The following is an 18,584-nucleotide window of genomic DNA, read 5'->3' as shown; positions in this document are numbered from 1 at the left end:
CAATTAAATAAAATCCTTGGTTCCAATAGAAGTGGTAACTCAATAACAGTAATCCCAAATGGGGGAGAGAAATGGAATGAGTTAGTCAACCTGAAAAAGAAAATCATCCGCACAGAATTACATGCTGACTTTATGACACAGTATGTAAGAGCAGGAACCTTTCCAGTCGGGCTCCAAGTACGAAATGAGCCGGGACTTTTTGTAAATAATCCCAAATTTCTAGAAACCTGGACCTTCATCTCGAACAGGTGTAGTCGGGATTGGATGCTCTTGATAATAGAAACTGCGCAGAGCACCATCCTAATAGAAAAACGGGAAATAGAAGAACTAGAAAAGACTCTTAGTGAAACAAATGTACTAGAAGAGGCAAGAAAAAAGATAGAGGAAATTAATCAGGATATGAATGGTTACTGCGAATACTTAATTAATAAAAAAACACAGAAGTTGAGGAAAGATGTAAATAGATTTAGTCAGGAAGTAATTTACCCATTCCTTAAAAAGGATTACTACACGACAAAACCAGAACAAAATTGGGATAGAGGAGCAAGGGCCAGATATCAACAAAGACGCCCAAGACATATGAATTTCTCAGGGTCGTCAGAAAGTAGTGGAGGGGAAGAAGAAACACGTTTGAGAGAAGAAGGATCATAAAATCAACAAAGTAGGCACTATGAGGATTTTTTAGATCAGCGCCCACAGAGACCCTCAAGGGGATTCTCAAACAGGGGAAGAGGGGGATACACGAGGAAACCCCAAATTCGAGATCAGGAGCAAGAATATCAGAACAACCAGGCACCTCAAGAATACAAGAGAACAAGGAACAAAGTATACTGGAAGTAGTGACTACCCCTGTCATAAACTTATCTAGCAGAGTTCTCACGAAAAAGGAAGAAGAAGTCTTAAAGATGGGTTTTAGTTTTGTCCCCACGGCGGGTTTAAATAAATTCCAACTAGAAAAGGACTTGAGATCATTTTTCAGAAAAATCAGACTGCGTAGATTTTTTGAAGACAGGACACAGAGGGCCCCCCCTACAGACTCAGGTTTGCGGGCAAAGTCTACCTTCACACCGAGTCTGGGGATGGTAGATAAAAATATAGACATCTTTGAAAGTATGGTCAAATTGGAAATAGGTAAAATTGTAGAAAAAAAGCATTTCTTACAGCATAACATCTCCAAGGACCAGAGAGAGGCATTGGACTCCTTGGCCCAAGATGTTTGTATAACTATAAAGCCTGCAGACAAGGGAGGAGGGGTAGTGATCTTTAACACAACAGATTACGAACAAAGAGCCCTATCCCTCCTGTCTAACCCAGAACACTACACCAGGGTAACTCAACATAGACTAGAGTCCCTAAAATGAGAGGTAGCATCTTTTCTGAGTAATGCCATGACAAATGGAATAATCACGGAGGAGGAACTTAAATTCCTGAAGAATGAGAATCCAAAAACACCAGCCTTTTATGGACTACCAAAAGTCCACAAGAGCATGGAAGATCCACCTTTAAGACCAATAGTGGCCTCCATTGACTCCCTTCTGGAGCCCTTAAGTGTGTATGCTGACAAGTTTCTGAAACCTCTAGTTCAGCAACAAAAATCTTATATCAGAGACACCGCAGATATGATTACCAAGGTGGAGGGACTAGACTTTAAGGAAGACAGGGAATATATGGTGACTCTCGATGTAGAGTCACTATATACAAACATCCCGCAACAAGATACAATAAATGTAATTAGAACCCTATTAAGAGATACAGAAATCATTGGTGCAAACAAGGACTTCATAGTCGAATGTGTATCTTTGGTACTCTTAAACAATATATTCCTCTTTAAGAAAGACCTCTACATTCAATGCAAAGGGACCAGCATGTATTTATGTAAGCATCTTTGAGGACAAGCATGTATATAACGAGATCAGTCCTTTCTATGAGAATATTAGAAATTGGGTGAGGTTCATAGACGATATTTTTTTTATTTGGTCAGGTACGGAAGAATTATTAAATTAATTTTTAACGTGGATCAACTTAGGTGATAAAAACCTAAAGTTCACAGCCACATACAGCAATAGAAAAGTAGATTTTTTAGACATCAGCATTAAGGCAGACAATAATCAACTAGCGGTAGAATTGTTTAAAAAGAAAACTGACCGTAACACGGTTCTACACTACAACAGTTACCACCCCAAAAGTCAAAAAGATAACATTCCGTTCGGAGAATTTCTCCGTCTTAGAAGGAACTGTACCTCTCTTGATGACTTCTACAGACATGCAGAAGCCACCAAAGAGAAGTTTATAGAAAGGGGGTACCCTCAAAAACTTATAAGTCATTCACTAAAAAGAGCACGTTATTATGACAGAGAGAGCCTCTTAGATAAAAAAGAAAAAGATTTGAGTATGGACAAAATCGTGATGGTAAGTCAATTCTCGGGAATTGCCAATCAAATCAAGAATGTTATTAATCACAATTGGAAAATTCTGAATGAGGGTACCAAAACTAAGTTACCAAGGCCACTCTATGCATATAGGAAAAACAAAAATCTGAGATCATCCCTGGTGCATACATACAGAGAGGATATAGTGGAAGGACAAAAAACCCTTATGGGCACCAAAGCAATAGGTAACCACAAGTGTGGATCATGTAGTATCTGTGACCTATGTCTAGTAACTAAAGAAGTTTGCCTGAACGATACCAAACATAAGATAAATACACTTAACAACTGTAGAAGTAAGAATTTGGTATACCTGATCCTATGTCCATGTGGACTAGGCTACATAGGGGAAACAGGAAGAGAACTTAGGGTCAGAATAGGGGAGCACAAGTCAGCAATCCGACTCCAAAAAGAAAATGCCACACTAGTAGAACACTGGAGAGACAAGAATCATAGTGATACTGATATCAAATGGGTGATACTGGAAAAAATAAAAGAACAGACCAGGCTGGGTAATACCATAAAAAGACGCAAACAGCAAGAACAGCGGTATATAATAAAATTTAACACCATAAAAAATGGTTTGAATACCAGGGAGGAGTGGGATTCTCTGATTTCAATGAATTCCTAAATGTATTTGAACCCAGGATCAGCGACAGAAATGTCAACCTTAAAAATAAATAACCGTTCCAAGATGGCCGCTGCCTTCGCGGCATCTTTCGACCACATATAGGCAACGGGCTTTTTCGTAATATAGAGCCGCGTACACATAGGTAAATATATGTTGGTAAATGCTTGATATCAACTGAAATCCTGAACATGTATTTGAAAGAACTATTCGGGCTGTGACCTAAGAGCCCCATCGAACGTATTGGAGTATATATCCCTCTCCAAAATGGCCACCCCGTATGAGGAACGATAGTATCCTCTCACGCATGCGCCAAAATGTAGTGGCCATAAAATCCCACAGCTGTGATACATCGAGCATGGGGCGGTGTATATATATGAGGAAAAAAACATCAGTAGACTAAACGGAAAGTACGTGAAGGGATGTACCCGTGGCGAGCGCTACATGAAGAACTAAAAGGTAAGCAGGGACAGCGACTACTTCGGGATATTCTCCCCGCTAAACTTCCGATCGAGAATTTTAGATAAAGAAAGTCATTCTTGTTTAAAAAGTAACACATGAGAGAAGGAAGTTTTTTAAGACATGATAAACTGTCTGCCGCTAGAGCGAGCACACTATAAGGGGTGGTACCAGCACAAACAATGAGATAAGCTAGAAATTTTCTCGTGCCACGGTTTTTAAAAAAATAATAGCGCTAGTTATTTATCAAGAATAGTAATACCTAGTTCCAGGCTTATTATAAATATATTGACAAAAAAAAGGGGGGGGAACACTGGGAAGTCGCATGATGTTCGCCCGGTAGTAGTAAACAATGTGTCGTGTTCTCCTAACAGACATACGTGAATACCCATAAACCCTGATCACGAAGCAAGACACGTGTCAGAAACATAAAGCGAACCACGGGGAAGGGGACACCTCTAATAATAAAAGGTATGTAGAGATGAGAGTCATCAGGTTGGAGCCAAATTATGTTTTTAAACTGCAAGGCGTACCTAAATAGGTTCCTTTGTTACTGTCTAAGGGTTCCCGCGTTTACCCATACGGAGGATATAATCTATCAACAGAGAACGAAGATCTCGAACATAGGAGTGAAGGAAGAAATACTCCATAAAACCTTTTTCTAACCGGTAATGCCACACTTTAGATTTAAATATCCAGTTACTACAGATATAATAAGTAGGATGTGTAATAATACATGAATCAATTAATTCTGCCACTAGATTGGACCGGAGTGAAGGCTGAACTTTTCCAACCCTTCTTGAGGCGGTGTAAAAAACTGACCTACACTGCCACATAGAATAAGCATCCTCATTCTGAGGTTAGTATCCCCGCTTTATACCATCAGCTTAGTGATAAGAGCACTGGTCATTGACTATATTGTAATGTAACCCAATCAAGGGGACAAAAACTATATGGATGTAAATAATAAATGTATGTAGAGCACTTGAAGACAATGGGTAAATAAGAACTTGTATAGATAGAGCTGAGTAAGTTGTTGCAAACTGGCCTAGGGCAATGTAACTTGAAAATCTTGCCAAAAAAAGTAATGTTGCTGTGTTGTATAATTTAATATGATTATGTCCAACTGCTTTTAATTTTAATGCATATTGTGGTGTGTTGATGTATATAAAATTTGTTTTGTATATTTTATGTTTTCAGTATAATTCACTCCATACTGAAATTTTATTTAATATATATGTTTTTTAATAATAAAAAATTGTGAACGTTACAAACTAGTCTGTGATCAGTGATCCCGATATTATTTCTATTGTAATTATATACCGCTAGCGAGTGTTAGAGGATTAACCTGTCCAGGGATCTTCCTTTGACTTTAAATTGTCCTTAGTACCCTGTTCCCTGGAACCTGTGGGGTCTTCTCTCAATTTATTGACTTATATGTACGGCCTAGTGCTGGAGAGGTGTAGCTAAATTAGGGTCCTTACCCTTTTATTCCTACCTTAGTTCATCCAATCATAACAATGGACTCATTGAAGACCTTTGGCTTCAATGAAGAGCAATTAAATAAAATCCTTGGTTCCAATAGAAGTGGTAACTCAATAACAGTAATCCCAAATGGGGGAGAGAAATGGAATGAGTTAGTCAACCTGAAAAAGAAAATCATCCGCACAGAATTACATGCTGACTTTATGACACAGTATGTAAGAGCAGGAACCATTCCAGTCGGGCTCCAAGTACGAAATGAGCCGGGACTTTTTGTAAATAATCCCAAATTTCTAGAAACCTGGACCTTCATCTCGAACAGGTGTAGTCGGGATTGGATGCTCTTGATAATAGAAACTGCGCAGAGCACCATCCTAATAGAAAAACGGGAAATAGAAGAACTAGAAAAGACTCTTAGTGAAACAAATGTACTAGAAGAGGCAAGAAAAAAGATAGAGGAAATTAATCAGGATATGAATGGTTACTGCGAATACTTAATTAATAAAAAAAACACAGAAGTTGAGGAAAGATGTAAATAGATTTAGTCAGGAAGTAATTTACCCATTCCTTAAAAAGGATTACTACACGACAAAACCAGAACAAAATTGGGATAGAGGAGCAAGGGCCAGATATCAACAAAGACGCCCAAGACATATGAATTTCTCAGGGTCGTCAGAAAGTAGTGGAGGGGAAGAAGAAACACCTTTGAGAGAAGAAGGATCATACAATCAACAAAGTAGGCACTATGAGGATTTTTTAGATCAGCGCCCACAGAGACCCTCAAGGGGATTCTCAAACAGGGGAAGAGGGGGATACACGAGGAAACCCCAAATTCGAGATCAGGAGCAAGAATATCAGAACAACCAGGCACCTCAAGAATACAAGAGAACAAGGAACAAAGTATACTGGAAGTAGTGACTACCCCTGTCATAAACTTATCTAGCAGAGTTCTCACGAAAAAGGAAGAAGAAGTCTTAAAGATGGGTTTTAGTTTTGTCCCCACGGCGGGCTTAAATAAATTCCAACTAGAAAAAGACTTGAGATCATTTTTCAGAAAAATCAGACTGCGTAGATTTTTTGAAGACAGGACACAGAGGGCCCCCCCTACAGACTCAGGTTTGCGGGCAAAGTCTACCTTCACACCGAGTCTGGGGATGGTAGATAAAAATATAGACATCTTTGAAAGTATGGTCAAATTGGAAATAGGTAAAATTGTAGAAAAAAAGCATTTCTTACAGCATAACATCTCCAAGGACCAGAGAGAGGCATTGGACTCCTTGGCCCAAGATGTTTGTATAACTATAAAGCCTGCAGACAAGGGAGGAGGGGTAGTGATCTTTAACACAACAGATTACGAACAAAGAGCCCTATCCCTCCTGTCTAACCCAGAACACTACACCAGGGTAACTCAACATAGACTAGAGTCCCTAAAACGAGAGGTAGCATCTTTTCTGAGTAATGCCATGACAAATGGAATAATCATGGAGGAGGAACTTAAATTCCTGAAGAATGAGAATCCAAAAACACCAGCCTTTTATGGACTACCAAAAGTCCACAAGAGCATGGAAGATCCACCTTTAAGACCAATAGTGGCCTCAATTGACTCCCTGCTGGAGCCCTTAAGTGTGTATGCTGACAAGTTTCTGAAACCTCTAGTTCAGCAACAAAAATCTTATATCAGAGACACTGCAGATATGATTACCAAGGTGGAGGGACTAGACTTTAAGGAAGACAGAGAATATATGGTGACTCTCGATGTAGAGTCACTATATACAAACATCCAGCAACAAGATACAATAAATGTAATTAGAACCCTATTAAGAGATACAGAAATCATTGGTGCAAACAAGGACTTCATAGTCCAATGTGTATCTTTGGTACTCTTAAACAATATATTCCTCTTTAAGAAAGACCTCTACATTTAATGCAAAGGGACCAGCATGGGCGCAACCTGCGCTCCAAGTCTGGCGTGTATTTATGTAAGCATCTTTGAGGACAAGCATGTATATAACGAGATCAGTCCTTTCTATGAGAATATTAGAAATTGGGTGAGGTTCATAGACGATATTTTTTTTATTTGGTCAGGTACGGAAGAATTATTAAATGAATTTTTAACGTGGATCAACTTAGGTGATAAAAACCTAAAGTTCACAGCCACATACAGCAATAGAAAAGTAGATTTTTTAGACATCAGCATTAAGGCAGACAATATTCAACTAGCGGTGGAATTGTTTAAAAAGAAAACTGACCGTAACACGGTTCTACACTACAACAGTTACCACCCCAAAAGTCAAAAAGATAACATTCCGTTCGGAGAATTTCTCCGTCTTAGAAGGAACTGTACCTCTCTTGATGACTTCTACAGACATGCAGAAGCCACCAAAGAGAAGTTTATAGAAAGGGGGTACCCTAAAAAACGTATAAGTCATTCACTAAAAAGAGCACGTTATTATGACAGAGAGAGCCTCTTAGATAAAAAAGAAAAAGATTTGAGTATGGACAAAATCGTGATGGTAAGTCAATTCTCGGGAATTGCCAATCAAATCAAGAATGTTATTAATCACAATTGGAAAATTCTGAATGAGGGTACCAAAACTAAGTTACCAAGGCCACTCTATGCATATAGGAAAAACAAAAATCTGAGATCATCCCTGGTGCATACATACAGAGAGGATATAGTGGAAGGACAAAAAACCCTTATGGGCACCAAAGCAATAGGTAACCACAAGTGTGGATCATGTAGTATCTGTGACCTATGTCTAGTAACTAAAGAAGTTTGCCTGAACGATACCAAACATAAGATAAATACACTTAACAACTGTAGAAGTAAGAATTTGGTATACCTGATCCTATGTCCATGTGGACTAGGCTACATAGGGGAAACAGGAAGAGAACTTAGGGTCAGAATAGGGGAGCACAAGTCAGCAATCCGACTCCAAAAAGAAAATGCCCCACTAGTAGAACACTGGAGAGACAAGAATCATAGTGATACTGATATCAAATGGGTGATACTGGAAAAAATAAAAGAACAGACCAGGCTGGGTAATACCATAAAAAGACGCAAACAGCAAGAACAGTGGTATATAATAAAATTTAACACCATAAAAAATGGTTTGAATACCAGGGAGGAGTGGGATTCTCTGATTTCAATGAATTCCTAAATGTATTTGAACCCAGGATCAGCGACAGAAATGTCAACCTTAAAAATAAATAACCGTTCCAAGATGGCCGCTGCCTTCGCGGCATCTTTCGACCACATATAGGCAACGGGCTTTTTCGTAATATAGAGCCGCGTACACATAGGTAAATATATGTTGGTAAATGCTTGATATCAACTGAAATCCTGAACATGTATTTGAAAGAACTATTCGGGCTGTGACCTAAGAGCCCCATCGAACGTATTGGAGTATATATCCCTCTCCAAAATGGCCACCCCGTATGAGGAACGATAGTATCCTCTCACGCATGCACCAAAATGTAGTGGCCATAAAATCCCACAGCTGTGATACATCGAGCATGGGGCGGTGTATATATATGAGGAAAAAAACATCAGTAGACTAAACGGAAAGTACGTGAAGGGATGTACCCGTGGCGAGCGCTACATGAAGAACTAAAAGGTAAGCAGGGACAGCGACTACTTCGTGATATTCTCTCCGCTAAACTTCCGATCGAGAATTTTAGATAAAGAAAGTCATTCTTGTTTAAAAAGTAACACATGAGAGAAGGAAGTTTTTTAAGACATGATAAACTGTCTGCCGCTAGAGCGAGCACACTATAAGGGGTGGTACCAGCACAAACAATGAGATGAGCTAGAAATTTTCTCGTGCCAAGGTTTTAAAAAAAAATAATAGCGCTAGTTATTTATCAAGAATAGTAATACCTAGTTCCAGGCTTATTATAAATATATTGACAAAAAAAGGGGGGGGAACACTGGGAAGTCGCATGATGTTCGCCCGGTAGTAGTAAACAATGTGTCGTGTTCTCCTAACAGACATACGTGAATACCCATAAACCCTGATCACGAAGCAAGACACGTGTCAGAAACATAAAGCGAACCACGGGGAAGGGGACACCTCTAATAATAAAAGGTATGTAGAGATGAGAGTCATCAGGTTGGAGCCAAATTATGTTTTTGAACTGCAAGGCGTACCTAAATAGGTTCCTTTGTTACTGTCTAAGGGTTCCCGCGTTTACCCATACGGAGGATATAATCTATCAACAGAGAATGAAGATCTCGAACATAGGAGTGAAGGAAGAAATACTCCATAAAACCTTTTTCTAACCGGTAATGCCACACTTTAGATTTAAATATCCAGTTACTACAGATATAATAAGTAGGATGTGTAATAATACATGAATCAATTAATTCTGCCACTAGATTGGACCGGAGTGAAGGCTGAACTTTTCCAACCCTTCTTGAGGCGGTGTAAAAAACTGACCTACACTGCCACATAGAATAAGCATCCTCATTCTGAGGTTAGTATCCCCGCTTTATACCATCAGCTTAGTGATAAGAGCACTGGTCATTGACTATATTGTAATGTAACCCAGTTAAGGGGACAAAAACTATATGGATGTAAATAATAAATGTATATAGAGCACTTGAAGACAATGGGTAAATAAGAACTTGTATAGATAGAGCTGAGTAAGTTGTTGCAAACTGGCCTAGGGCAATGTAACTTGAAAATCTTGCCCAAAAAAGTAATGTTGTTATTTATACTGATCAATAATTTTCTCATACACAGCAAGGATATCTGCTGACTGAATGAGATGACCCCAAATGAAATTGTCCTGATGAAGGTGTAACCACATTAATGGTTTGATACACCGAAACGCGTCGACGCTTTTTCTCTTGTATGAAATTCAAGCCTCTGGGATTCTGGATATTTTGCATATTGTAATACCAGAAATCTTTACATATCTCTTTGAAGGCGGTTGAATTGAATTATCTGTTGAAATATTAGGTATTCTCTCTGTATGTGGGGTTTTCTCCTTTCTTTGTTTATCTTTTTTCTTTAAAGATGAAAAGTGTGCTGCCTATGTAGAAAATGTGTATTTTTCCAATGACTGTGTTGTATAATTTAATATGATTATGTCCAACTGCTTTTAATTTTAATGCATATTGTGGTGTGTTGATGTATATAAAATTTGTTTTGTATATTTTATGTTTTCAGTATAATTCACTCCATACGGAAATTGTATTTAATATATATGTTTTTTAATAATAAAAAATGGTGAACATTACAAACTAGTCTGTGATCAGTGATCCCGATATTATTTCTATTGTAATTATATACCGCTAGCGAGTGTTAGAGGATTAACCTGTCCAGGGATCTTCCTTTGACTTTAACCTGCAATCGCAGAGGCCTGAGACAGGTTTGAAATGCTACTTTGGTGGGTGGAGCAATCAATGCTGCAAGGCCACCAGTAGCATTTAATTTACCAGCCCCAGGTATATGAGATACTACTTTACAAGGGACTGGCAGGTAAATTAAATATGCCAAACAGGTGTAGACCAATCTTTACCATATTTTCCACAGAGAGCATACACACTTTACACTGGAAAGCAGTGTTAAAGTGCCCAGAGTCCTAGAACCACCAACACCATGTCAGACAAAAAGGGTAGGAGGAAGGCAAAATGGTCAGGGATGACCCTTCAAAAAGGGCCAAGTCCAACACTCCCTAAGTAATTTAGAGCAAATTCAAGGCTGGATTCAGATGGTCTAGCTTGTTTAAATTGAAGACTTTATAGCTGTAGCTTCTCATTCTACTCTATGGAGTATGTGAGTGTGTTCTGTCCAAGTAGCACACAATACATACAGTAATCCAGATGGCCAATGAGTACATGTCTTTTGAGTTCCAAGCTCTGTTTGGTGTTAGATTCAGTAATCGCATTTCTCTGGGCAAGTTATCCAGACTCTTAGCCCTATGTGGAATATATATGCCAACAGTGTGTAATCTAAATGTGTGAAAAATAATTTGCACAGGTTTAACACCCATCACATCTCTACGTTTGTAATCTGCTGTCAATTGGCCCTTGAGAAATATGGATTGGAAGATCCCAGGGCAGTTAGTTGGGACTGGGCCCTAATTTTAACAATTTAGGATTTTCACTTTTGTTGTCCTTGGATTCCCATATTGCCTGCCCCAAAATCGGGAACCATGTACCCATTCTTTAGCCCTTCATTCGCAGGTTAGTGAGAAAAAGCAGTCCAAAGTTTGCCATGGGGAAGTGCTGTCAGACTAGAGACTCAGAGAGACTCAGAATTCAGGAACGTAAAAGACAACACTTGATTCAACACTGTGCAGTTTGCGCTTTAAAAAAACCCAAAAACAACAACAAAATGCTAACTAAATATTATGCAAAAAATTGCAAATATGTACAGTCTGGAAGGTCAAAATACCTCTGGGGCAACTTTCTGAAGGGTATCTAAGGGCCCGATTCACAGAACGGACTTAAGACAAAGTCCTAAACCTACTACCATTTTGGTATTCACAGAAGGCACTTACTCATTTTGGTATTCACAGAAGGCACTTACTCATTTCGGTATACACAGAAGTTAGGAGCCCTAACTTTAGGACTCCTAAATTCCTTCTGTGAATACCGAAAGTCTTAAAGTTAGGATTTTTCTCAGTTTAGGAGTAGTAAAGTTAGGACTCCTAACTTTAGGACTCCTAAATGCCTTATGTGAATACCGAAAGTCTTAAAGTTAGGAGTTTTCTCAGTTTAGGAGTAGTAAAGTTAGGAATCCTAACTTTAGGACTGTTTAGATTTGTATAGATTTTATTTGGCAGGTAGTGAGCGTGATTTAATTTTATCATATTGTAATGGCTATTTAGGAATCCGAAATATCAAGTGTATTGGAAGTTCCGTATCATAATCAGCAATAAGCATGAAACTTGACTGTACCTCCTGCCTGCACTCCCAAGTTATACCAATTTCCTCCCACTTGCAGGGCCATTGTGTGTTTTGCAGGAGTCTGGTATACCCCTTTCCAGGACATCTCCAGGCAGATCTGGCACACAGAAGTCCCAGAGACCCTCTCCTAAAAGGGCTCAAGCAAGTACAACTTTTACTGTCTCCCAGAAGGAGTGAGATGTCCACTTTCACACAAAGTGCAAATTCAGTGAAGAACGACAGACTTACACTCACGAAAAAAAGAGAGTAACTTTATTTTTGAAGTCCCAATTCAAATATAAGACTTCGACAGGCCATAACCAATTGATTTAAAGATCCACCTGTGAAAGGCTACCCATGTGCAGACACCAGCTTCAGTCACACAAGAGTATTCCTCATTCAGCCTAGACACGCGTGTGCACACGTATTAAAGTGTAGTGCAGGAACTCTTAATCCTACAGGACATGAACAAGAATTATTTTAGAATGATGTGGTCTAAAATAAAAAAAAAATATTGGGGAGGGGTAAAGTAGATCAGACCCCACATCCTTATGCTTTTCTCACACAATACTATTTTGTCTGCAAAGCTACATGTGCAAGATGTTATGGCCATAAGAAAATGGTCTCCGTTTAACACTATGGTGCTTCTTGCAGTGTGTGCTCCTTTATATGTAATCAGCAGAGTAAAATAAGTTCAAAATTAAAATACACAGATCTTGCACTTTAGTTTGTCCAATGAATTTTCTTTAAAGGTTTTGGTTTGAATGTTTAGACCCTGCAAGTAATTAGTAAATTGTTTAGAGCAGTATACTGTGTGTAAATAAATCATATTATGAGTACTAATGGATGGAGGTAGCATGTGTTTAGCTTGAATTTGCATAAAGTTTGTGTATTTTATTTTCCAACCTTCACAATATGTTCAATTATGCTTTGAAGAGGCTAAACTGTTTGCTTAGGAGTGCCACATGAACTATATGAACTACTTCATTTATTTTAATTAGTGTTCATTTCAGCACACCAGCAAGGCCATTTAGGCAAGTTACAAGTATCAAACATAAAGCAAGTTGAAGAAGGGAAGAACAGTAATCATCAATGAGTGAAATGAGGCATGGGGATGCTTGAAGAAAAGAGGCGTGAGGATAATGGTTGGTTGACTAGATGGATCTGGGTTGGAAGATATTATCAGTCTAGGAAAAGCTTTTTCAGCTGCTTCCTGAAGATGAAGGATGCAAAAACAACAGTTGATGGACAGAATGCAGAACAATGTCATACATTCACCCCAGTACAGAGATCTGGGCCTAAATCCATCGTTTTTTTGCTCACCATGCCTTTCCAGTTTGAACCCAGCCATATGCAAATCAGTCTTGACCCTGTGCCCCATTGGAACAGTCCAGCCCGAACTGCCAAGCCAGGTCCTCCCTGGACTGGAAACAAGCATCCTAGTACCGGTTTCGGGCTTTCAGCCCTCATCAGCCAGGAGAGCTTGATTGGAGAGCACAGGACTCACGTCTGAGCATACCCGTCCCACTCGGGGTGACAAATGCAAAAACTACAGTTGATGGACAGAATGCAGAACAATGTCATACATTAACCACAAAACAGAGATCTGGGCCTAAATCCATCTTTTTTTTGCTCACCATGCCGTTCCTTTGCATTTTCACCCTAAGTGGGAAGGATATGCCCAGCGGTGGAGGCCTATGGGGCCCAGATCGTGTCCTACGCCGATGACACGCAACTCCTCTTCACATGCGGTAAAGACCAGGCATTTGATGGAGAGAGTATTCGGAGCTGTCTGGGAATGGTCTTCGACTGGTTCCAGCGGAACAGTTTGAAGGCCAACTCCAGTAAGTCGGAGGTCTTATTCTTTGGCTGTGTCACCGACCCTGAATGGCGGCAATGGTGGCCGTCTGACATGTGTCCTCCCGCACAGTCATCACAGGTCGCCAAAAACCTTGGTGTCAAGCTGGACAACAAGCTTTCATTGAGAGCTCATGTCCTTGGGCTGGCCGGCACCTGTTTCGGCATTCTGAAGATGCTCCGCAAGTTCCTACCACTGCTGTCAGTGGAGCATAGGCGCATTACTGTGCAAGCGCTCATTGGATCCAGGTTGGATTACGCCAATGCCCTTTTCCTTGGCCTTCCTGATTATCTGGTCCAGCGCCTGCAGGTGGCACAAAACTCTGCGGCCCGCGCCATTTTTGGCCTGCATAGGCGTGCACGAGCTTCCGGGTTGCTGCATACGCTTCACTGGCTGCCTATCCGGAAGCGGATCATGTTTAAATCCCTGACGCTGATGCACAAAGCATTGTTTGGTTTAGGTGCTGGATACCTGCACGAAGATTGGCCTTATATCGCCCAGCCCGCTCACTGCGGTCCGAATCTCTCTTTAATGCCGTGGTCCCGCGTGTGAGGAAGGCCCGCACTGGGGGGCGCTCCTTCAGCTTCAAGGCTCCCCAGTTGTGGAACTCGCTTCCGCTGGCGCTACGCAGCACCTCCAATCTGCTTCAGTTCAGGAAGAGCCTGAAGACCTGGCTTTTTAATCTTTAGGCTTTTTAATCTTTAGGCTTTTTCTGGTGGGTTTTTCTTTTCTTTCTTTGTATCGGTTGTTCCTTGTTGTGTTATTCTACACCGAGCTGCCTGTAGAAAGCGCCGGGACACTCTTTCAGAGTAGCCGTGCGCTATACAAACTCAATATAACATAACATAACATAACATAACATAACATAACATAACGTGGGTCCCGTGCTCATGACGCCACTGGAGTCAAGCTATCCTGGCTGAAGAGGTGTGAAACCCCGAAATCGGTCCTAGGATGCTTGATTCTGGTCCAGGGAAGATATGGACTGGAAGTTCTGTCTGGACTGCTCCCATGAGGCACAGGGTCAAGACTGATTTGCATATGGCTATGTCTGAACTGGAGTGGAATGGTGAGCAAAATAATGATGGATTAAACCCAGATCTATGACTTGGGTTGAATGTTTGACAATGTTTAACATTCCGTCCATCATCTTTTTGTGTTGCAACCTGAAGATGAAAGTGCATGGCTGGGCTCTGATATTGCTTAGTAGTGAGATTGATTTTGTGGTTGCTACTACAGAGACCCTCAAACACTAGGGTGTTCTGACTACATAGATTTCTTAGGCCTCTGAAAGTAGGCAGTAACAAATAGTTGTAGGAAGGACTGTGTACAGGGAACCAGTGAAGCTCTCAAAGAATAGGAGAAACGTGTTTTAAGAAAGGTAACTAATAAAGCTGCAGAATGAAGAATGGCTTTCAATGTAGCTAGCTGGTATTGAGGGGTGTCAGTTATGTTATGTTATGTTATGTTATGTTAATTTTAATTTGTAAGGCACAACAGCTACCCAAAAAAGGTTTCCTGGCGCCAGCATGAATACAGTTGACAAAGTAAAGCCTGAAGATAAACAGATCATTGACTGTAGCTATCAAGTATTTATTTCGTGGGAATGAACTATCACACTGTTTGAGTGAGTGGGGGAAGAAATTGGAAGCTTTAGCCACATTGTTGATTTGTGGTAGAAAACATAGATGATCTATCCAAGGTGAATGCAAACGATTCCACTGTTGTCAAAAGTGTAGGCACAAATCTAACAAGTCGCAGATGATGAAGGAAGTTGACATCCGGGTTACATCAAATTGAAGGAGTAATAGGAGTAATTTGGTCCTATTTGAGTTAAAAAGAAGGATGTTTTAAGTTTTCAGCCATCCAGTTTTGTAGAGTGATTAGACACTGCTGTAAAAGAGCAATGTTTTGATTTGTACGCCATCAGCATACTGGTAGAAGGACACACACTGCTGAACAAAAATCATGTTTAGGGGTTGAATGTCACGACTAAATAACTTAGACATGAGGATCGTATCTTCAGGGACACTGCCGAGCATATCTGTATCCTCAAATGTGTAGTTTTCCATTTTAAAAAGTTTCCCTTAGTAGGAGAGAAATGACAATAACCAGCTAAATACCAGGTCTTTCATGCCCCTGTGGTTTTCCAGAGTGTAACTTAGCCTTGTGTGGTGAAGCATATTTGAGGCTTCTTATACGTCTACCACATTTGATAGGGGAGAAAGCGAGAATCCCCCCATAGTGTATATGATTAACTTTATCCATTAACTTTAGAGTTGCAGGCTCCATGCTGTGATGTGGATGGAAGGAAAATGAAAAGCTATATAGTAAGTGTATGTAGACATTCTACTAGTTGGCAATCCATCATTTAATAATTTTTTCTAGCTAAGTAAAGGTAGACAGTGGATAATAGTTTGATAGGAGATCTGGATTGTGGAATTGTTTTCTGAGCATATATGAACCATGTTCACCTGCACTAAGTTCACATTTATTAACAGTGTTCACCTATATGAACTATGATCAACTATGTATTATCCATGTGAAATAGGTAGAGTGCAATTATGTGCTCAAAGCAATTTCATGTTCAACCAGTTTTGAAAAATAAAAATAAATTAAAATGATTTATGAGGGATATATTATGTCCATACTATAATGTGCAGTAGTATTTTGGTGATATTGACAGTATCACACTAATACTAGACACCACTGGACAGTAGTACTTTAACACAGTGAACAATTATGTCTGGGGCCGCTACTTGTTGGAAGGGGCAGCAACAGCTCCTGGGGCTCATGGTACGTGTTCATCAATTCTACCTAATTTCTAATTCTTGCACTATCATTGTTTGGGAGGTTCACATATATAAACATCTATAAAGATAAATGATAAAAGTATTGTGCGTTTAGTGAAGCCATTCCCATATGTTCAATAGGATTGCAAGAGGGAAGGACTAAATGGTAGAAGAGAGCAGAATGGGAAGGATGGATGAAACACTGCTTAGGGGTAGCCAAATATATTACTATGAGAAATTGGCATCTAATCTTGAACTAGATCTGTCAACAAGAACCACCGTTAACATAAAGCTAATAACCATTGATCTCTCTATTATCACTGACTATTGGCTAGTCTATGGGTTGGTATGTACATTTTCAAACATACTTACGGCACACACGAGGAGACCTCCAGTCTATTGGAATTCCATGTTGACAACACTGATGTGCGTATGCTGACACACTGGTGCAGAAACACTCACAATCACCACCACGATTACATCCACAGGTGTCAGTCAGACAATTTGAATAAAACCAGGTGACATCAACCTAAAAACACAGGAACATTATTGTTGCAGGAAAAGACAAATGTCATCTTACTTCAAAGCATACACAGTATTCTTTTCTGATTTTATTTAGTACGTGTTTTTAAGATCTGATATTTTTCATATTTTTAGCACGGGGTGAGAAACTTTAAAGACCAGCTTTGGGGGCCCGAAGGCCCACTTGGGTGTTATTTGACATTTTTGGTTGCAGTGTGACGGAGACCCACTGGGGTAACACTGGCGCCATAGACATGAACTACGGGTACCAGCATGCCAAGCAACGCCTAGCCGGGATTAATTTGGTGCATGCGGTTAAGCACCTGTTGGCGCAGCCTCCCTGTTCACAGCTATTCTTGATACAAAAGGTCCCTTCTCATCCTTAGAAATTCGATTAACAGAGTCGCGAAAAATATTAATTTTAGAAAACTGCTGTAAACTGAGATTTTCAAACTAGTCTTTGACTCAGCTACACTTGTGTAATGTGTTAAATGAGCATGGGTTTCAGGACTATGCTGCAGAGACCTCACCTAATGTTGTTCTTTTCTCTCCATCTCACCCCTCACAAGAAAGTATGGCCCATGCCTTTCAGGAGTCATGTTGAGAAGACTTAAGTACCTATGTTATTCCCTCGTATTTCAATGATAAGGGTATTGTAGATTGACTGTAATGCCCAGTAGTTTATAAAACTAAACCGGAAAGCAAGTCACCTGCTGCGCACGCATAGATCTCTTTAATTGGCGATTCACAGCTTTGTCCAGAAATAGGTTCTCCTAATTTGAGTACACTGTGGTAACAGTTACATTCCCTCAATATAAATCTCTGTCAAGTGTCCAATTAGTTCAAGAGAAACAAAAAAGGAACACTGCTCCCAGAATGCAGAACTGATTTATAAAATGAAAGCCCAAGAGTTGAAAACTGGTGCCTGAATAACGTAAAGCAATCTGCAAACCTGTGCATATGTTAATCTGGAGAAAGCTAATTTTATGAATTTTCCAGTAGAATTTTTTTTCATACACACTGAAAGTGATAGATTCAAATCCTGGTGGGTTAACACACCAATTCACCCGGTCACAGGAAAATCCACATAACAAGGACTTCCAACCAGAAATCCAACTCTTAAGGTTTAACGATCTACTGTTGGTCATTTGTAATTAGGGAAACATCAAAAAAGCAGTGATCGAGGTGGGTGGTATGTATTGTTAACTCTGTTCTTTTTTTTAATTTTATTTTTTACCAAAAACAGTTTCCATACTTTTTGTAAAAAAAGAAGCTATTTATGAATGGTTAATGCCAACCTTGAGATGCCTCTGACTGAAAGGGAAGGGAGGTGGTCTCATGTACTGAGATTCCAAGGGAAAGGCAGACAGCTTAAATAGAAACAAGCTTACTCACCAGGATGCCACCTATGGCGCCTGTTACCGGATTGAATTTTAAATGTGTGCAACGGGTTAATCAGCAGATCTAAAGGTCACTTGTGAGCCAGTACACGGCTTTAATTAATGGAGTCATTTGATGC

General features: G+C 39.8%; 1 protein-coding gene across 1 annotated transcript in view; it reads right to left on the bottom strand.

Moving 5' to 3' along the window:
• OTOG (otogelin) overlaps positions 1 to 18,584 on the bottom strand; it is a 1,048,712-nt gene that overhangs the window by 432,857 nt on the left and 597,271 nt on the right. Inside the window, exon 28 of the mRNA XM_078682941.1 lies at positions 16,916 to 17,072. Within this exon, the coding sequence (XP_078539067.1) occupies positions 16,916 to 17,072 (157 nt within the window). The remainder of the gene's footprint in view (positions 1 to 16,915; positions 17,073 to 18,584) is intronic.

This window comes from Lissotriton helveticus, chromosome 3_1 (genome assembly GCF_964261635.1).
Source record: "Lissotriton helveticus chromosome 3_1, aLisHel1.1, whole genome shotgun sequence".
In the NCBI taxonomy this organism is placed as follows: domain Eukaryota; kingdom Metazoa; phylum Chordata; class Amphibia; order Caudata; family Salamandridae; genus Lissotriton; species Lissotriton helveticus.
This window is presented reverse-complemented; position numbering and strand designations above follow the sequence as displayed.